A 22489-nucleotide genomic window follows, 5' to 3' on the forward strand; every position below is an offset into this window, starting at 1 on the left:
TTGTGATGACAAGCAGATTATAACACACACACACACACACACACACACACACACACACACACACACACACACACACACACTATACTGACACCTTACCTATAATGATACTGTCTGCAGCCTGGAGGGTCGAGACAAAACTGATATGCACCATGGATGATTCATTTTTTTGCATTTTGAATTTATCATTGTCGCTACAAATATGAAAAATCATGTTCTTTGATTTGATAGTGAAGCTGAAAAAAATAATATATAATAATAAAGTTATTTTGATCCCCACATATCATTTTACAAGATACTGAACCCCAAATTGTGAATGACTGACACAGAATATACTATATCATATATGGAGGCACTGTATGAATGTGTGTGAATGGGTGAATGGGATCTGTAATGTGAAGTGCTCCACAGTACGTGTTTACCATTTACCATTCATCTGAAATTCAAAGTAAGACAAGATTATGCAATAACTTAAATGAACAACACAATGAACCAAAGTTACCCATTCACAGCCCTCTCAGAGCGATCCTGCTACGAGAGCTCTTGTGGGACTGCAGTTGATAAAAGCAGAGTGGATGAGTCTTTACTGATTGGTGGTGGGTGTAATATATTTTTTGTTCTTTGAAAAGCCTCCATGACATCTGGGTCAGCTTTTCATCATAACACCATTCTCTGCTTTTCCTTCCTCAGAAGAGGATGTGAATCACAGTGGGCTTTTCAAATGATCTCAAAGCATAGTTTGCTTTCGGAGCTGCAAATCAGCTTATCTTTAACCTACATTGATATTGAATTTCCTGTTCAGGAGCTTTGTATAAATGAAAGATAATCGAACCCAACACTAGATACGTTAACATGGTCACAAATACACCGATACTAACCAGATACAGACAACAATCTTTATAAGACACTATCATGTAAACATCTTATTCTGATTACCTTATCCCAAATAAGATCATACTCAAGCTATTATCTGACCATAGATGCATTATGCAGACTTTTATACATCACAGTATAATATAATTCACAGTATTTTGTGACAACGACCGGACAACGCACGCCCTGGGTTATTTCTAACCAAGATGGCTGACTAAGAAGTCACACTTTAAGGGTGAGGGACAAACCGTTTTAGATGGGTGCAATAGCAATGGCAATATTTTCAAAAAGGTTGTGAAAACATCAGACGTATGATGTAGTGTACATGAGCCATAATCAGACTAAACTCTGTAAAATTAGAATATGGGTGGAATGTTTTATTAGCAACTCATGTACATATTACTACCTGAGTAATGTCTTATTCAGAGTAAGGTCAAAGGTCAGGTTATTGGTGGTAAACAACAATATTTGCAGGTTCCATTTGTGACAGGAACTTAACCTATACTTGAAAGTCAAAGTGGGCCCACACACGAACAAATTCTACCATCACATGGCTGGTTGGCTACACGGCAGGTGGTTCCTGGACCAGCATATGTTACTGACCTTGAAAGTAAAAACATCCTCAGCAATGACTCATTTCAATCTCAATTATCATAAAACAAAGATTCAAAGACAAGAAAAACAACCTGAGCTTGAATAAAGATAAACTTCACAGGTGTCTTATTACAAATGATCTTATTCTCTTACTTTTATACAGTATGGCAAGCTGATACAGACACATCTTAGCTTTGTAAAGAGAGCAGGCTAACATGCCTCATGACTATCTGGGTCAGTAGCTGTTTTATATGCCTCTGAGGAACTAAATCAGTTGTCTTAAGGGTGTTCTGAAATTGATCTTCTTTGTAGGCATCTTATTGGCAGGTTGATGAAGTGGAGAGCTAACACAGATACAAAGTCTGTCTTATTCGGAGATTATAAAGCCGCTCTTACAGGGATGTGTACAGGATGTTAAAAGTTCAGAAAAGGTTAGACTGACATATTTAAAGGGATTGTTCACTGAAAAATGTAGATTCACTCATTATCTACTCACCACTTTCAAATGGGGCTTGTGGACACTTGGAGGACACCTCACGAGCAGTATGGAGGCTTGTTGTGTTATTTTCCCCTGTTGTTTTGTTATGTCTGCAGAAGAGGTCACTTTGGCTGAAACACTGTTTACCCTTGAAACTCCTAGTTTGGTGTTTTGTGGACTTCCCCCACCCCTCCATAGGCATAGTGAGTGGGTAATGAGTGAATTTTCATTTTTCGGTGGACTATCCCTTTAATGGATCAAATGAAAAAGTACCTGTAAATGCTCTGAGTGTGTTCTTAGACACTAGCAGATGATTTATCTGTTCTCAGTTCCAAGGGTTTGTGTTGTTAGAAACTGCAATGTTATGCATATATAAGAAACAGATACAAGAACTGCTGACAAAAAAACATCCAGTAGAAATTTTTTTGTTACATTTCTGATATATATATTTAGATAAATCATTAAATGTTTGGAGGCTTGTTCATACATATTAATGAGGTCACACAACCAGATTATCCTTTTGTCTGAGGTCTATGCAAGCTTTTGTACAGCGTATGGAAATATCTTCAGTCTGGTTTCACAGAAACACCAACATCAGCATTTTTAGCTGACAGCTAGAAATCCCCCACTAGAGTATAAACCTCTAAGGAGACAGGGAGACAAAGGCACAGACATGCACATAGAAGCACGCAAACACATGGTTTGCCTTTGTTTAGTCTGTGGGACATGATAGCTAAAGTAGCATTATAAAAGCTAGAATCTGCTATTGATGTGAAACGTCTTTTCAACAAAAGTCAATTTTATCACCGTGCAGGTCATCTGCTAAAGCAATACATCAGAACGCCACTAATTATACCTACTGTAGATTGAGACTATAGAAATATAAAAAACATTATTTACACTGGTTTAGCTGTTGGCCAGTGTTCCTCTGACATTCCCAGAGAAAGAGAAAAAGATTAATGCTGGACGGAAAAAAGGATAACACATGATGGAAACTAAATAAACAAGTTACATACCCTGCAATTCAATAGTTCTGCTTGCTATAGTTAAAGAAAGCAAGTCTCAGCAGAAAAACCGTTTTTACACATTGAAAATTTTTTTTGCAGAAAGATAATTATTGTTTTTATTGCAATGCATCTTCATTCTGGTATAGTATTCCAATTCTAGTGCAGGCTTTCAAAGAAGAGTGAGTCCTTCTGTTTTTCAAATAAGACACTGAATAAGATTATCTGCATATTTATTTACTAAGGCTTTTTAGACAGCAGGTTAATTTTTCTAAAAGCATAAATACTGTACACAATTTAAAAGTACTTGCTGCTGAATTTCATCCAACAGTGTGTCTCAGAGGATTGGTATGAAGGAGGCAGTCAGCTGAATCTGGAAATGGGCCTTAATTAGTCTGGGCCTTGCCTGCTCTCAGCAATAATGAAAAGGGAAAGGCCTCCTCCCATTGACCCAGTCCTCAAACACCACATGGTCGAAGAAATGACTCCTGAACACAGTTTTAATTACCACGAGAGTCGAGGAAAAGCAACACCCAGCAAAGACTAGGAACGGCTGCCCTTTCAATGAAGTGGATACTGATGGACTTGACCATATCGGTGAAGTGTTACAATTTAGAGCCAAATCAATGACACTCTTTAGCTCTGTTTCCTGCATCAGTGGTTTTCTATTGATATTGCCTGAAGTGCTCAGCTGTCCAACATCCTCAAAAGACACAAAAGGTTCAAGAATTTCATCTTCTATAGTTAACTATACTTTTTAGTCTTATGTTGTTACCATATCTCTTCTGATTTAGAAATGCTTGGCTCCTTTGCTCTAAAAAATATTATTTTGATATGCTGTTTCCTGCAGCAATATCCAAATTATTCATAAAAAAGAGGCTATGGAAATGCTTTAATATCTTTAAATAGTTAAAAGGGGAAAGCTGTTTATTCCAACCTTCTATAACAAAACAAAGAAATATGTCCATAAACAAATTACATAAGAAAAGAACCACAAAGCTTTTTGTGGCCAGAATTATTTTATTAACAGCGTCTCTCCCCCTGTACTCATATATAAATCATGAAGAAGCTCTCAAGAGCCCTCTCAAATCCGCCCATGTATTTATCACGACTCATCTCCCGGGGGTACCTGATGGTGACAGATTAGGGGGTCTCTCACAGAGCGTTAGAGAACAAAGAGCCAACACGAGACACCCCTTTACTCCCCCGCAGGCGTCCGACACTACCTCCAACGCACTTCATACAAAGACGTCCTCTGGGTGAGGTTGTGCACAGATAAAATGGACAGTGGAAATGCTTGTTAGTGCCTTCTGCCTTTCATGTCTTAGATTATACGATGTGCATAAATTACAGGTGATGTGAGCGATCTATAGGATGATGAGATGTAAACGAGACAGCTCCTAATGTCTATTGAGGCTCAAAGTCATGGTGTAGTCATGTGTCATGATGTATTCTAATGAAACAATGGGCCAATTCTTGAAGATTTTATGCTTAATCCAAGTTAAGAAATTAACATGGAAGACATGGTTACAATGTGTTTTAGCATCTGCATTAAATAAATCATCTCTTCAGCTTTCAGATCTTGTGTCTGTTAAGACTTGGAGCTATCTCACCCCTCTCTCTCTTACAAAGCCAGCTATGTCCGGCAAACACAGCATTAAAAATGCATACGAGCATGGCTGCCTCATTGTCTCATGGTCCACATATAATAATGTCACAGTCCTGTGAGCCTCGGAGGGCTTAATAAGGTGTCAGACATGCAGTCAACATCTGGCTTTTTAAAAGTCAACAGACAAACAGAAGGAGGGGTCGTCGGATTATTCCTTTTAGTGCAGTCTCAGCAGAAATGATTTGTCTCAGGCTCAACCCTGAGAGCTTCTGAAGAATATAACCCTTAATCTTGTCAGAGAAAATTGCAAATGCATACAAGCTCCCGCAACAACCCCCACATTGTACATTGTAACAGTAACAACTTAATTTGTGGTCGAACACAACAGATGCACTTAGAAACAGTTTAGTCATCAAGTCAGGACGACATATTCAATTACTCCTCCTCTGCATTGCTTATGTACTACAATACATAATATTATTAAATCACACACTGAATCACTTATTGAATATTGTGTTTCTCCTATAACACAAACTTTATTGTCATTGTTGGTTCCTTTGTCAACCAGTTCCATGTAGAAGAGCAATATCGAAGCAACACACAAACCGAATCACATGACATCTAGATATTGGGGCTGCATCTCTGTAGTGGATTAAAAGGCTGAGGATAAATGGCCTTCGTTAACTGGAGCTTTGTTAAAAAACAACTAAAATGAGGAAATAACCAATACAGGCAATACCATTCAGCCAATGTCATTGCACAGATTGGGCTAACCTTCCTCAGCAACTGTGCACTCAGACAGAGATGGAAGTGCCTAAAATAAATTGAAAAAAAGAAAAAAACTCACAAGGGCCCATGAGGACCCTGTCGCCACTGTTGATGTTGCCAAAAAATAAAAGACTCTTCCTACTCTCCTCACTGTCATCACTCAAGCCAGCATCTCATCACCCGGAGCACAAGCGATAAAATATTTCCCCGGATGTTTTCACCGTTGAGATAAATTCTTAGTGGGAATTCCCCTATATTACCAGCCCTGACCCAACATAATGAACTATTGTTAGTTACATCCTTGTTTTAATGGAGCATCAGACTAAATGTCTGCTAACATACTTCTTCTCAAGAGTCTACAGCTGTTGATGGGTTTTTGTATTGCTCAGCGTCGTAACAAAATAGTGTATCCTTCACATTAGGAGTTAACATTTCCCTTAAATTATGTTATTCAATCAGGTAGCATCTTGTTCAAGGGGAATAATCCAAACAAAGACAACAGGCTGACACAAAAACACATAATATCTCTCTATGCTGAACCGATCATGTGATATCAAGATCTCAAAGTAGACTTAACCACGAGGAAGACAGATCTAACATTTTGTCTTCAGGAGTTGCACAAGTGTAAAAGGAAACTGGACTTGCTTGTGTTCCTTTACGACATTTCTCCTCTCATCTAAGAGTCCCATTGCTTTGTACACTTGAACAACTGAAGATACCATTACCTGGATGAGATATCTTTATAGATATAACATATTGTGAAATGGGGGCACCAGGCTTAGACATTTATTTCTACAGAGCCCTTACCACTTTAACACCAAATTTAAAGGATATACACAGGTTTTTTAAGCATGAGTAAACCAGCTGAAAAAAGGTGACTGACTCCTTTCCCATTACTAGTAGAGGAGTTCCCCCGGGGCGTCATATCAGACACAATGAACACTGCGAAAAGTGAGAAGCTCTCTCACCTCACATGCTCAATTAAAGCATTCACCCTGTTTCCTCGTTTCAATCACTGCCGACAGGACACGGAACCAAAACCATTGTTCACTGCAGAGACCTTTAACCCGGGAGTGAATACAGGGTGTATCCATTCCCATTGCAGACAAATGTCAGATGTTAGTGGAGAGTAGAGTTGTTTGACCTGTGCAAAAGGGGCTTAGGACTGGCTATCAGAGGGTATATAGTATATGTGGTTGATATATTTCTAACTATAATGTATAGTGTTAAACAACATTTACAAGTCACGTTCAATAAATGTAAATCTGGTAGAGGTACTTTAATAATGAAAGGCCAGAATGACCTTCACTGACATTCAGTGGGTTAACAGAATGATTCTCCCATTTTTCCTCCAGGCACAAAGCAATTCCCATTAGGAGCAGGAACCCAGGCCATCATGGGTTTTATCTCACCAGCAGCTTGGGACCAGGACATATCACATGCATACACAGCAGACAGCTGCTGGAGGACTCCACATATGTATCAGCCTGTGCACAACAGAGAATGTTCACATGGTTTTCAACTTTCAACAAATCTTAACAATCGTGAAACAATGAGTGACACTTTTATATTTATATTCTGTCACACATACAGTGTATGGTGTGACGGTGATACCTAAAGGTCATGACTCCCCACTGCAATCGAACGCAACAATGAACACAACGTCTGACCGCTTGTTCCATAGAGACACTCTGCACCTCGTTGCAGCCAGACACAACAGACAGTGATGTTTGGGCTTGGATATGGTGAGAGGCGAACACTCCAGAGATTCCCCTCTCACTGCCCCATCAATTATTCAAAAGTCATAACATGGCTGCTCAATAAAATACACTCGTGTGCGCGCGCACACATCACACACAAATAGAATCTTGGGGCTAAAAGGAGTCCCTACACAATGTAATTAAGACTAGAATTGTTCAAAAACAAACAAGTACTATGGTATTTTAATTAGAGTTGTAATATTCAGTTAACAAAAAAAATTATCAAACTTTTGATAAAAAATGTATTGAAGGAAAGATATTCTAATTTTGACAGTTTTTCTGAGGTCTAAAAACTGAGATGAACATTTTTCACTATTTTCTGATGATTGACCTCAATCAAAATAACCAACAGTGGAAGAAATTGTTAAAATAGTTGCAGACCTACTTTTTAATATGATGCACATTTGCACAACATATAAGGATTTATGTAGCAAAACAAAAATCATTTATTGCCCTTGATGTAAGTCCTGCAAAATATATACAGTACTTGCTATGTAGAAATATTGCATTTTAACAGAATGAAAAAGAAAACCAAACAAATCCTTACAGGATTGTGTGTGATAATAATATGTTTTGTATAAAATTGTATAGAGAAATACATCACAATAACAATATAAAGTAAATCAACCCTTTTATCTACTTTATACATTTCTGTCTGGATGCAGGTTTAACATCACATGCTACATCAGAAGTAGGGCTGAGTGATATAGCTTCAGATCAATATCACGATTATTTGGATTTTCACATTTCACATTTTTACTGAATTGGCCAGCCCTAATCAGAAGTAGAGCAAAGATGGCATGAGAACATCCAATTTGAGATTTATATATACAGAGCTAGTTATGCTAAAATCTGACTGCCAAGTGCTCTACACAGACACACCGCTCCACTTTCTGTTCTCCCTAAGGTACAAACTAGGTCAGTCTTCACCTGTAGAGCTGGTGACAGCACGTCAAACATCCAGCACTCGCCATTCAGCAATAGATCAGTACCACAACTTCTAACCATCAGTGCCAGTGATTGAGAATTCTGATGCAACTAGTTTAATCAGCCCTGTGTGTCTCATATACAAAATAAGATCTAACCTCCACAGCTATACATTTCTGTAACAATAGAATTAACACAAAACCTTTGCCTTCAGGCATGGCTAGGTTCAGTTCACCAGATAAGTATGTCTTCATTTTGAGAAGAAACTCACACAAACGCACAGAGAACATGTTACAGCAAACACATTTTCTCCACATAGACTTTGATAATGGCCTTGACTCAATCTGATTTGCTGAGATCCACTATGGAAATGAAAGAAGAACTTGAAAACCTGGCCTTAACTTAGATACATCTGACTGCACTTGATATAGAGCCTCTCTAAGCAGTGAGAAATTGTGCTCCAGATTTTTTCTGCTGAGCATCAGTCATGCCATTTTATCCACAGCTGAGGAAATGACATGGTGACAAGGTAACAAGACTGTCAAAAGATTGAGCGACTCTTATTTTACAAGGCAGGAAATGCCCTCGCGGACTGGATCAACAAAATATAGTTGTGTGAACAGCAGCATCGGCACAAATACAGAAATAACAAAGTGTAGCTTCAGTGTGTTGCCAGAGCGCAAACATATTAGTACACTCTTATATGTCCTCCCAAGAAAAACTGACCAGTCTGACCAGTCAGGATCTGCCCCCTCGTCCAGATCAGGTTCTTTCATGGTAAGCCATCCTGTAGTTTATCGTGCTCACATACAAACAGACAGGGATAAAACAAAGCCTCAGTGGAGGTGGTAACAAAACTAGCATGAAGCTAAACTTGGGACAGAGTTTATACAACACTGAAAAAAGAAGACTTCCAAAGGCTCTCTCATGGTCCCTGCCTTGCCTTAGCTGCATAATGTCCCTTAGGGGCCGTAACTATGTGATGAAGGCTATGTACATATTGGGTCATCAGATGATGTATTCAGAGCAGTGATTTTGTTCTTTTCTCTGTATAGTAGCTCCATTTGGAACTCACACTGTGTGAACCCAACATTCATTAGACAAGCAGCCATATGGCATCCAGACAGGTGTTGAGTGTAGATTCTAGAGGACCACACACTCAACAAGCTCATCAGTCTTAGAAAGACTGACATTAACAACTGCTCTACACATTCACCCTCTGTCATGGTTCTACTGTAAATGACAGATACAACAGTAGCTAATGAAATGCTGACACAACACATTTGTGATAAATTTGACACAATTGTCATCATCCAGACTCACTTGGAAAGTGAAAGCTGATAATCTAAGATTCTTGGCAACTGTTCATTTAGTCTTGTCAGCAAAAAGCTGAATGGAGTTGACTTTATGAATGAGAGAATTAAAAATGCATTAATAATAGTAGTACTAGAGTATTTACTTATAATTTATGTCCTTACAAACTTGTTTCATGCATACATTCCTACCACTACACTAAAAGTCACAGGGTGGCTTCATGTAAGTCAGAAACAAGAACCCGTTTCCTGTAACTGAGGGTGTGCATCTATTTTTCATACACGTTTGATTTTGACATACGACTTTGTACCAGAACCCATAAACATAACAAAAGTTAATAAATAAAACTAATCACACAGTAAATGGTTTATCAACACTTCAAAACCAACCTCTCCACACAGTTTCAGGGGGAACATTTTATTTACAAATGACAGGATATTCAAATTCTTAACAGACTGTACGTTTTTCACTTGTCTGTCTTGATGCTTCATTCTCATCTTATCCAAGATTGTGTCTAAATATCTTTAAATGAATGTTGATTTAAATGTTCTTTACTTATTATAAGAATTAATACATACACAGTTCCCCAAGAAACTCCCAGTAAAAACCGAACCAAAAGAGTTGATAAAAGCTTTAGAATACAAGGAATGGGATGACACATGGAGTAAGTCTGCTCTATGGCCGAAGCCAAACTGGATCATGGACGAATAACGTCACTTACACAGTAAAGCCTACTTTATAAAGATTCTATTTATAACCCAGTCTGTTCATGTGGGGTTTAGCTGAACATGAATTCAATTTTTACCCACTTTCCTTCTGCTGTATAACATCCGTTTAGCCTCTTATAACAATGTTTTACTATTATTACAGAGGACTAGCATTCATTATATGTTTATAAAGATGTATCCTGTTGTAATAATATACACACACATACACAATCATCACTTGTTATTGTATTAAGGAAACAGAAGAACGGCCGTGGTACCCCACAGCAATTAACGGTGCAATAATACACAAAGAGTATCGGCCCCACAGCCAAATAATAACTTCTAATGCATCATTTAATGCTCCCTCTCAGCTCCTATAGCCACAGATCCTCTCCCAGGTTGTGTGTTGACAGTTCATTAGGGGTTTTCACTAGGGGGGGGGAATCTAAAATTACTGCCCTGTGGTTTTATCCCTCTGACAACCAGGGCTGTTTCAGTCTACATCCATTGTAATGTCACTGTGACATTTACCTTTGACCACTGAAATCTTTTTTAGCCCAAGTGACAACTGGTTAAACTGTGAAGAAATTCCCTAAAGGCAGACTTAAGTTATGTTCAAGAGGCCAAAATCATGATTTGTTATGACTCCCATGACCTTGGCCTTTGACCACCCAAATCGAATCACTTAGTCCGTGAGCCTAATTGAACATTTGTGCCAGATTTGATAGGATTCTCAAGAAGCGTTCTTAAGATAATGCATTCATAATTTTCAAAGAAATACCCTCGAGGCATTCTTGAGATGTGGTGTTCATAATGATGGAGAGACAGACAACCCCAAAACTTAATGCTTTGGGCCACTGACTATGGCGGCATAAAAAGGTAAACATTGCGCTGGGTTTCTAAACAGCACCTCATGCTGCATTCATGAGCTGATCTTCACATTCTCTGATGAAAACACTGTATGACCCGTTATGTCTACAGTACCAAGGCACTGTGTGTTACCTTTAAACAGTATCTTTTAACTGTTCAGAAGGAACCACTCAATCAATTACTCCAGATGTGTTTGAATAAAGACATTGCATATCTCTTGTTAGTTGTACTTGGCAATTTAAGCAAGTTGTTCTGACATGTCTTCTCATTGTTACATGGAAGTCTCACACATTCTCTATTGATTTTTGGCTTGCTACCATTAAATGGTTCCTCTGTCTGACCAGGATATGAAATTAGAAACAAGGGTGTTATAGGTCAGCATAATACCTGCCAAACATCTGATTTACAGCAGCACTGTTCCAGTAAACATGCAGGAAACATGCTGCACACTTTAGTTCAATGTAACATGACTGTAATCCAATACAATAAATAATCCAACTACCTGTTTCAGTTTAATACAACATCTTTAAAATTCCTTTAAATTTCATATAAGCACCAGATAATATGTTAAATTTTGCAGTGTAAAAAGGGTCATAAAACCACAACCATGGTATTGAGATTTCCAGTGATACTCAAATACACTATAAAATGATTGTTGCTCTAATGACTGCACACCTCTTATGTCTCCAGGCCCAAACAGTGTCATGTCAACCATCTTGAATATTTCTGGAAGACACAGAACACTTACCTTACGTATCCCTTCCACTTCAAAGCCATTGAGGTTTGCATACAGTGAATGATGCCTCTTTCCTAAGAGTGATGTTGAGGTGATAGTGGCCGTGGTTGGGACTGCCTTGTCCAAGAGCCCTTGTTCCGTCTTAACCTGCTCCTCCGACCTCCTAAACTCCTGCTGCTGTCCAGGAGCCTCGGCGTCACGGCCCTCCATTTCTGTAGCCGGTACAGGCTCGGGCTGCTCAGGCCGAGTGAACAGGTCATACATCACTCTCTGTCGAAGTCAAACAGTGCAGATGGGGTCAATATGACCATATGAGGTGCCCAGCCAAGACCAAGCCATCACAGGCTTTTCATTTGCTGGAGGAGAACGACACGGATCAGCTGGGACAGGTTGACTTCAGAATGATAAAGATGTGATGTTCCTCCCGTTCTCCAACAGTTTATAAATGGCAGTTTTCTACACAATTATGGTGAAGTGTCTGAAAATAAGCAAAGGACTGTTTTTGCCATGGTTTTCAATAACGAAACAGTCTCTTCACTTTGCAGTGGCACTTTAAGCTGACAAAAATGGCACTGCTGGACTGTTACAGGCGTTAGTGTGTCATATCCAAGATAAAGCCAGTGACATATAAACCAGGAGTTATACAGTACCTCATACTCCTTCTCACTGTGATGTTTTGAAAAAATAACATTCAGCTCTAAAGGATCTTACATATTTTAGCCTTGGTTTCTCACTATGATGAATGTCATCATCCCGATAGCGTTCTTCAGCATCCCGTTGTTAGACTTTATCACAGTGTAGCAATCAGATTTGGAGATCTGCTCACCACTCTGATACAGCATGTTTCATCATGCCTTACCGCTCGGTCGCCTGGGCTTTTTCGTAGGTGCTTGTCCAGACATTGAAGAATACAAACTGTTTCAGCTCCTATCCTACATAACGCTGAAAGAGCGCGTGTAGGCCCAACTGAGATAGCAAACAAGAAGAGACGATGCGATGGAGAAATACCAGAAAAGGATTGAACTAACAGGTCTCCCCTCCGATTGCCAATCTCTCAGTAAGACTGGGCTGTGGGTGGCATGTTGACTCTTCAGCCGCGAGTCCATCCTCATTGATGATGCTGTGACAAAAAGCATATGATCCAGATGCGACAAGACTCGACAGGGCTGCTTAATCCTATCTCGGTTACAGCGCCATAAAGGTGAAGAAAGAGGACGAAGGGAAAAATGTGTGTGTATGTGTGTGTGTGTGTGTGTGTGTGTGTGTGTGTGTGTGTGTAAGGAGGCGAGTGTCGCTGAGAGGAGGGGGTAGGGAGGACTGCTTCAATCGTCCTATCACAAAAAGGCAGCCTTTGAGACGGGGCCCAATCATTACCACGACTAGAGCTCGTTTCCATGGAGATGACGCTGGAATGATGTTGGCTGCCTATTGATTGTTCAAGAGGCAGTACACACTGCAACACAGGCAGGCTGCAGGAGGCAGACAGGGGGAAAGTGTGTCCAGTCCAGACTACTTCTAATGTTTTACTGCAGTTGTCTTCTATAGAAACTAATTGTGTCTGACAAGGTAATGAATGCTACTTATGGTGTAAACAGGTCTAGAGCAGCAAAAAAAAATCTGTGTTAAACTTAATGCTGATTTATTTTGGCCTCACTGCCCTCCTCTTTACTAGCAGGTGATATACAGTACTCCAGCTATTTGTCTATCAGAAGAGCAAGGCAGCCTAATGAATCCCATTAACAAGCAGTGGCTTGAATCCAAGCCAAAAGATAGAGGGGGTTATTCAGGCATCTGGTTAAATCCTCACTCAACCGTGACAAACTATACATTATCTAAAAGCACAGACCGTTACTTTGGCTGTTGCTCATTTTAAAGCATGCGTGTATACAAAACCCAACAGTAATAATAGTTGGCCATAATTGATGACCTTTTAACTGGTTCCCATAGTGCACACAGCAGCAAAGACACAGTCACACACACAACATGTTGTCGGCATGGTAGTTCTTCACTGTGACTGAAGAAGACGAAAACCCGCACCCGCAATACTTGTAAGGCTAAACTAAGCAGTGGTGGAACAACCACAAAAACATTCAGAGCAACAAACAACAAGTGGCTATATATAGTATTTCGTTTTTAGGAATGTATTTGACATTTTTATATTGAGATCTGTCAAATTTAATTTTATTGTAATGTAAATATTGCACTAATTGCACTGCTTAGCTGACCCGTTTCTTATCAGAGAACACTTTTCATTGTACTGTTTACCCTATGTTAACTTGCACAAGACAATTAAAACTTGAATAATGAAACTAGTGTAGCAAGAATGCAGAGCTTTCACAAGCCTGCAGACTCTACTTTCTATTGTCAACAATTTTTACATTTTTTGTAGTTGAGGAACGAATAAATTTGATAAATTACCAGAGTTTAAGATACACACTTAGAGAAGTAGACCATACTTCAGTCACATTACCAGACTTGTTAAAGCTCATGTTATGCCACACACACAGCTTACTACAAGCCAATTCCAGAGTAGCAATTAATTTTCCAACTGACTAAGCTTGAAGTTAATGTTGAGTCTGACTGCTCAGTGGGTTGTCAAAGATTTCAAGCAACACAGATTATTTTACACTGTTGAGAAATAACAGGGCCCCAGAGTGCTGACAATCTAACTGCCACATTTGACACAATGGTCTCAACTGTAGGACATTGACAAGTCCAAGGTTCGTGTGGTGTTGGAGACAATGCTAACAATATGTCCAAAGCACTGGATGAGGGAAACTTGCCCAGCTTGCCCTACATGTGACACACACTACAATACACATTAGTTGATGGAGAATGAGGGCCTGCTGTCCCAGTAAAACATCGCTGACGCAGTGGCAACCTGAAGCAGGAGTGTTGGGCCTTTAAGACACTCTTTGCTCAACTATTCACAACTTCATGACATCCAAGCACAGTTGGGTCAGCCTAATGCTGCATTCAGACATGCACTGAACTCTGGATAGTCTCCTGAAAGCATCCAGAGGGAGAATATGTACGAATAGAGTCAGAAGCTCCAGCCTTCCTCTGGAGCTTTTCCTGTCAGCCACCTACTACAAACTCAGGGGAATCTCCAAATGAGCTGATGTGAGAAAGAAGTAGGATATTGTCCTGAGAATTCACCTTGAGTGGGTGTGTTGATGACATTTTTACCACACAATAGACTCAAAACTGAAAAATATATAAATAAATGAATATAGATACAGTCGCAGAGGTTGACAAATAGGTAGAAGACGCTGAAGAAGAGATCAACTTGGAAGGATGAAGATATTCAACAGCTTTTGACATGTTATATCTGCAGCAGAACTTATACTTCCTGCATTCTCTACCCAGACACCGCACCTCACCTGAACGCTCCAGAAATGAACATGTCATGTCTGAAAAGAGCTTAAGAAACAATTTGCAGCCAGATATTCCAAGTACCGTTCCACACAGCAGGCTACAGCAAGCAAGCTGGGCTGAGACTGTCCTACTTTTCTCTACCAATATCAATTTGGACACCTCAACTTAAAGTATTTGCCATTTGAAGTATGGGTCTAAGGAATCAAATCAGCGGATCAGTAGTTGCAAGCTGAAACAAAAGTTCCACTATTTTCATCACAAAATTGTGTAAACACATTAGGAATGGGACAAAGATAATATTTTTACGAGTTGAAAAATAAAATAAATCTTCGATCAGGGGGCAGATGTGTGTGTTTACTTGATATATTGTCCCTGTGTCTCTGTTGTAGGCCATTGTGGACCTGTTACAAATGAATGAAAATGCATTTTTATCTGAATATTCTATCACTTGTTCAAAGTCACTCTGAATACACTTGGCAAACCAAGTGAGAATATGACATGGATTTGAATTAACTGTCATGTACAGAATGTTCACTCAGTGACACGTGGAACAGGCTGTGAAACGGTTTTTGATTTAGATTTTTTTTAAAATGAGGAGCCTCAACCAGACCGATCAAGCTTATACATATCCCCTGTCTCTCACAGATATGAGCTTCTCATTTTGTGCTAACGCAGCATTTCAGTCCTTTCCATTAATAATTCCTGTGTGCTCACAAGACCATGGCTTCAGGAGCTGAAAGACTGGAACCAACCCTGGTGTGAACTCAATTCTCCTGATTGGGAACAGAGCTGCTTACAGCGAAACCACCAGCAACAGTGCTCATCACATGCTCACACAGCACACTTATGCTAAATATATAAACTCTGACTGAGCATTCAACAAAGAGAAGCCTCCAGTCAGCATTCATGTCAAATAGTATATCCTCTGCACAGAAATTCAAAGGTCCATTCATCCATTTCACTAGATCCATCATGCCTCAGTGGTATTGACATCTTATCACACTGATAAGTTTTGACAAAGCCGCACTGTTAGCCATGTGACTGTGCAGACTGGATGTCAAATATACTGACAAGAACAATATCCATCAAATTAGGACAGAGAAATTGACATCTCTGAAATATCAATTATATATTTTCCAAAGAAACCCGCAAATGCCAAAATACAAATACAGCTCTCTGTCCTTCCTTAAGTTTGTTTGTAAGTTTTGTCAAGCCATACATTTTAATAAGCTAAGAGATGTTTTATGATAAACATGTTTCTCTTATTGAATTACATATGCACCTTTTGTTCAGCTAGTATAATAAAGTATATATAACTTTGAAAATCAAACACTGTATAGCACAAATTGTCAGAGGAATTAAAAACATTTGTGTTATCTATAGCACAAACATTGTATATATATAGAGAGATATCAGATATTAGATATCATCCATACAACAAAGGGTGACGCTTTCTCAATGATGTGAAAGACACACGAGACAAAAATGAAGCTGGGCAAGTAGGCATTGCTGATTGCTTTACTTTGATGAATTATTGATTTTCATTTTCATTATTAATTTTCCTCTCATTGAAAACTTGATCTAAAATTTAGGAGACAGGAGCACATTGACCCACTTCTGCCACTCCAAAAAACAGAAATGACGCACCAGCACATAACCCCCTACTCTCTGCTCACATCCCACATGACCCACCACAACAACACTGACAACAACAGAGATTCTCGGAAATGTTTTTACACAAAATCACATAAGTCCCATTAAATGTTTCTTTTAAACATCTTTGCATTATTGACAACAGATAAGCCTGCACAGCCAACAAGTGTTTGGTTCTCCTGTATAAACTATAAACATAAAAATATAAACTCCTCCCTTGTTTGAGTGGGGGGGGGGGGATTATCTGTGGTCTTCACTAGAGAGGCCAAAGTATAAATATTTATTGCTAAAAATGTCAAGTCAATTTATAGTGAACATGGTTTAAATTAATCTAGATTCTGTGTTGTATGTATTGAACAAATTTTAATATATATATTTTGATTTGATCTAGTGCATATGGGGACTCGGGTGATGGGGAACATACTCCTGTCAGTGGGCTCACATTATTTCATTAATCTACAGGTGCCAAGATTTTCTGAAATACACTAAAAAATAGCTAAAGAAAAAGAAGGAGACTGCAAACTAGTAAACATGGATGTAAACAATATTGGATTTTTTGAGGGATGACACAAATATGTGTTGTTGAGCAACATTAAATTTAATAGTAACTTGTTTGTTTGCAGGTCAATATGAAGCCTTCAGGAAAACAGAGGTTGTTGAGAGGAATATGTAAATATGAAATATCTTACCTCCATGTTTCTCTCCATGCATTTGGAGGGCGAGGACTCAGTGCAGGAGGGGGGCTGGTCGTCCCAGCCGGCATGGGGAGTGTTGTGAGGGTGACAAATTTTCCGAGAGCCACTCCGACAGGTGTCCACGACTGCAGCAGTGTTGCTGGGGTCAGCTTCACACAAGTCCCTGCCTGAAGGCTGCTTTTGCTGATCTTCTTTGCTGTTCTGCTTCGATGAGTGGGCTGCACTCTGAGATCTCTGACAGGATTTATCGCCGTCTTCCTGAGTAGGCTTATTTGAGAGACTTTTACTGGGGTGTGCTGCTCTCTGTCTCCGCTGCAACAATCGTCCGTGGGTCTCTAGCAGGTGGCAGAGAAAAATGGCTTTTTCTAGCTCAATGTCCTGCCGCTGATGCAATTTGTAAACTGCCTGCTCACCATTTATCTCCTCATACAGTGTCAGCAGCAACAGCTCCAGCTTTCTATAGGTTTCTCCTCTGCTCAAAGGAAAAGCCTCTTTCCCTGAAGACTCATCCTTACTGGATTGATCAGTATCTTTACTGTTCACCTCTTTAGCCACAAAACCCCTGCTTCTGTTACAGTGCAAGTCCTTGCGCCTTGCCGTCAGCTCCCTCACAGCCCTCTTCTGTTCCCTCTCTGCTTCTTCTCGCAGTCGCCTTAGCTCCACACTGAGGTGTCCGCGGGCCCGCTGCGTCTGGCTCTTCTCCTTCTCCAATTCAGCACGCAGCCTCTCAAGCTCTCGCCCATAGTCCGCCTGACTCTCGCAGTATTTCTTGGATGACAGTGGCAGAGGGTTATCCCTGTCTGTCCTCATGATGCCTCATTCACAGCACAACATGCAAGGAAAGGCAGGACACATTCGTTTCTAAAGAAAGGCCTATGCATCAGAGTTGAGAGGAAGTGCAGGTGGGTGATGGATGAAGGTTATCACAGACATGCAGCATGCAGTTATCACACCAGGTCACAGGCCACACTGGAAAGATGAGACAGTGGAGGGTTTGAAAGAAATTAGAAGGTGTTACTGTTTTAGCTGAGTGCACTGACTAGAAATACAGTGCTTCTAATATGGTGAAAGATCCATCTCAACAAATTACAAAACAAAACATACTTTCTTTAATAGTGAAACTTCATATATTCATCACATGTATAGTGAAATATTTTGATTTAATTTCGATGATTATGGCTTACAGCTCACAAAAGTCAAAATTCTTGAATAAGCTTTGGTTGACAATTTTCTCAAAGCTGTTGTCAACCATGTTGCCTGGGGACCTTTTCCCACCACACTTTTCCCTTTCATTCAACTTTCATTGAATATGCTTCGATATAATGCTTACCCTGTATAATCGTCTTCTGGACATGCAGTCAACTCAGCCGTCTACCCCATGATTGTGGTTGAATGCACTGAACTAGACCTAGACACAAATAGTATTTAGATTGTTTGAATAGTAATTTACTCAAACTCATAATAAACTATTCTCATATTTTGAGATGCTTTCATTGAGCTGTAGGCCATAATGATCAAATTAAGGATTACAATTTTAGTTTACGTGTAATGAGTCTAGAATATATAAAATGTTTACAATGTTAAAAAAAACCTGTCGAAAAACACATTGAACTTTTACACTATGATCTAAAGTTTTGAGATGATTATCGCCTCTCTCTGTTTCAGGAGGATCAGGAGGATGCAGAAAAAAACAATGAAGGCAATCAGGGGAATCAATTATGAAAGACAGGACAGTAAACACACAACAGAGATGTGATACTCTAAATAAAATGGAACATTTGAACTGCCTCCATGGAAACCTCGACATGACTGTGTTTCTAGGTGTTTATGAGCTTTACCTCCCGATGATAAGTGACAGCACTAATCACCATTACACACACGAGACCACAATAAGAGCCTGTCCCCTCTCAGTGTTCATGGAGGCCATGTTTAGGAGCAGGGCTCTGACCTCCAGCTGAGGGAGCAACAGGTGAACCGTTAGCTCTCATCACTCCTACCCACACCAGCCCCACTCAGCGGACCCCACACACGGCTCATGTTGCACACAGGGTGGGGACTCCTTCTGGAAATGGCTAATCACCTACTTTAACTCCAGCGGACCGTCACACGCCCAAACGGGCGCTGCTTACGCCAGGCGACGCTATTTTAACAACGCGACCAACAAGTCCTGACGAGCTGACCGCGCTAGCCGCCGTTAGCTCCCCGTGAAGTTTGCGAGCGTTCCGCTCACCTCTCAGCAGCACCCTCCTCTCACGTTCCACTTCTCATCGGTGGAGTCCGTCACTTCGAGCCGAGGTTTCCGCTGTCGCCATGATCATGCGCCGTGTGGGAACACGGGGGCGGCCGGGGTGTGGAGTTAAAGGTCCATGAAGCCATGCAGACACTTTGTTTACGTCTGCAGAGTCTCACACCGCGTCCTCCGTCACTCTGCTGGCCACTGTGCTGCATTCACGTACCCCCGTCTCAGCACACAACTTACCCAGTACATTTCAATGGCTCACAGTATGTGTGGTGGCTTTCAATCGACAGTTTTAGTCATTTTGGCCCCTCCCGTCCTCACTATTCCTTGTAATGAAATGTTTTTTCTTTCTTGATGCAATTATGCTACAGATTAATTTGACTTGTTGGGTTTTTCATAATGATTTCAACATTATCGACTGTCCCTGAAGGCATCATCATCATTGAGTCCAACCAACTTGTGTGAGTCGGGCGACCACTAGTGGTGGCAAGCTGGAAGTGCAGAATTTACCAGTTGAGTGGAGGCTTAATGTAGAAATGTTCAGACTCGGATCTGAGGGGGACTCAGCTTAAAAGAAGCTGTAAAAAACTTTTAGACATATTCTCCCAATGCTCCTGAGCCACTCATTGATGTTCAGCACATTTCAGGACACTGGAGCTTTGTATCGTGTTTTGATTCACAGATGTATTAGTCCAGAAACTGGTGAATGTTGCAAATATTAGGTAAAAACTAAGAAACATCAGTAAAAGTCATAATTGCATGCAAAGTACACACAAATTAATTAATAATAGATAGATACAAACATACATTTATGAATAGATACATACATACATATGAGAAATCTCCAGGAAAGATAATCAACAGATGATAAATTGACCCAATACAATCCTTCTCCATGTCCATCACACTTACCAAAAGCAATTGAATATGCACAGAAATAAACATTATCCAAATTAACAGCATTCTCTCTCCTCATTACTGTAAATTTAAAAAGAAATACTTTTTTCATCTTTTTCAACTGTATTATATTATTTAATTTTTTTATGTTAGGATCCTATATTATATATTAATATATATTAATATATATAGATATTATTTATGCTGAGTCACGGTCACACTGTTAAGTCTAACTGGAAAAACAACAAAGCCATTGTTAATGTTAATAAAGTATAAATTCACTCATGTTTTTTTCCTGTTTTTCATTATGTTAGTGAAAATGTTTCCTGTCCTACATACTCCAATCCCACCATAGATTACAATGTTAACACACTCAATTGGATGATTTATTATGTCATCTCTTGCCTATATACTTTCTTTCAGTGCCGTATCACATGTCAGCGGAGTGTTTGATGAGAGAGAATGAACTGTAGTGTGTGTCGAAACATAAACAAAACACCACTTGTTTCACAGAATTTGGACAAACAGGAAAGAGAAAAAAAGCAGACAAACGACACAGATTAAGTTAAAAACAAGTCAAATGTGTCATAGTTCAAAGTTGCTCTTTGTGAGAAGCACATGATGTACAGAAGTATTATCAAGACAGAAATGACAGAAAAGCGATGCAGTCCACTGATCAGGAAACAGGCCCAAAGTCACCACTGAGGTAATGATGTTTTATCACAGCAGCTGTCAGATATAAAGACTAAGACATGTAATTTCAAGCTGCTTCCACATGATCCCTAGACAGTTCACACAAACAAAACAAGCTAATTCTGACTAGTCCCAGTTTTATGTTGCAACCAACCCAGTGTTATATCTAAGGATTTTGTGCATCACAAGAATGCAGTGTATTAATGACCCTTGAGACCTTGAGAAATTCTTTCTGAGAGATCATTGTTTGGCAAAGACAATGATATTGAAATGTATAAATCCTCAAAGGTATGTACATCCCCGGTCACTCTGCCAAAGCCCATCACAGAGGCAAAGGGCACAGAATGTGACCACAGGGTGGCATTTACTCAGCACACCTGTTAAGACACATTTCTCAGAACACTTATTTTTCCCTCTGGGGTTTTTTTTCCTTGTGTTTCCAGCAAACATCAAACATGAATTCACCCTGCACCTTGCTTTTATATCTATTTTTTCTCACCATCATCAGTGCTGCAAGTGCATCGGCTGGAAGCATCTCTAACGGCCTGTGTTCATTGTGAGGGAGAAAGAGGCAGAGACAGAAAGAGAGAGATCTAACATACCACTCTCTGTTATCAGGGTGTCCTTGGGCTGCTCCCTCTCTCATTTCCACCTCTTTCTGCTCACGTGTGGCCGACTGTTGGAAAGAGGCAGAAACACAGAGAGATTTAGGGAGAGAAAATACACTGAAACATTTTTGAATTCTTCCTGCTGAATCTGCTTAATCATTTAACACATTTTCCCTTCGGCTTGCATTTTTTAAAACTGCAGTACTGATACTATGAAACACATCCCTGCAAAGAGATAACAGGCTTGTTGTTGTCCTGTTGGCAACTGCCTAGATGTGCATGCTGTAATGACCAACAGTATATCTCATCCACATTTCTGGACATGTTTCCATTTACACACGTCTTGCGTCCGTCCTGTTTCTGTTGTTCTGACCTGAAGCCATGGACACGATGTGACCATATCTCTGTACCCATATTTTCACACACAACACATTATTGACCTTCTGTACACAGCTACTATCAAATCCAATGCGTGTGTCCTGACTAATTCATATATCACATTCTGACATATGCATATTTATCCTATCTATGTTAATAATTTAATCTTTATTTCAACTCTTATTTACGGTACAGCCAAGTACAGAGGATAAACAAAACATTCTGAGACACCAAGAAAACACAAATAAGAAACAGTGAAAGGTTCTGAACAGCCAAAGCAAGAGCAAAAATAAAGGCCTCAGGAATAAATG

The 22489-nt window shown here is 39.8% G+C and overlaps 1 protein-coding gene across 21 annotated transcripts in view; it reads right to left on the reverse strand.

Annotated features, from left to right (window-relative positions):
- The window catches only part of LOC109628709 (RIMS-binding protein 2), a 59328-nt gene extending 39504 nt beyond the window's left edge, over positions 1–19824 (reverse strand). For 5 of the 21 annotated variants that reach the window (XM_069510072.1, XM_069510068.1, XM_069510070.1 and 2 more), the window contains exons 1-3: positions 19594–19822; positions 17358–18332; positions 11650–11907 (exon numbers count right to left, since the gene is read on the reverse strand). In XM_069510072.1, the coding sequence (XP_069366173.1) occupies positions 11650–11907; positions 17358–18173 (1074 nt within the window). In that variant the 5' untranslated portion in view covers positions 18174–18332; positions 19594–19822. Of the gene's footprint in view, positions 1–11649; positions 11908–17357; positions 18333–18693; positions 18772–19593 lie in introns of all 21 variants that reach the window. The other 16 variants (XM_069510077.1, XM_069510087.1, XM_069510086.1 and 13 more) reach the window with 11 other exon arrangements.
- Between the last annotated feature and the right edge of the window lie 2665 nt (positions 19825–22489).

Source organism: Paralichthys olivaceus, chromosome 15 (genome assembly GCF_024713975.1).
Source record: "Paralichthys olivaceus isolate ysfri-2021 chromosome 15, ASM2471397v2, whole genome shotgun sequence".
Taxonomy (NCBI): Eukaryota; Metazoa; Chordata; class Actinopteri; order Pleuronectiformes; family Paralichthyidae; genus Paralichthys; species Paralichthys olivaceus.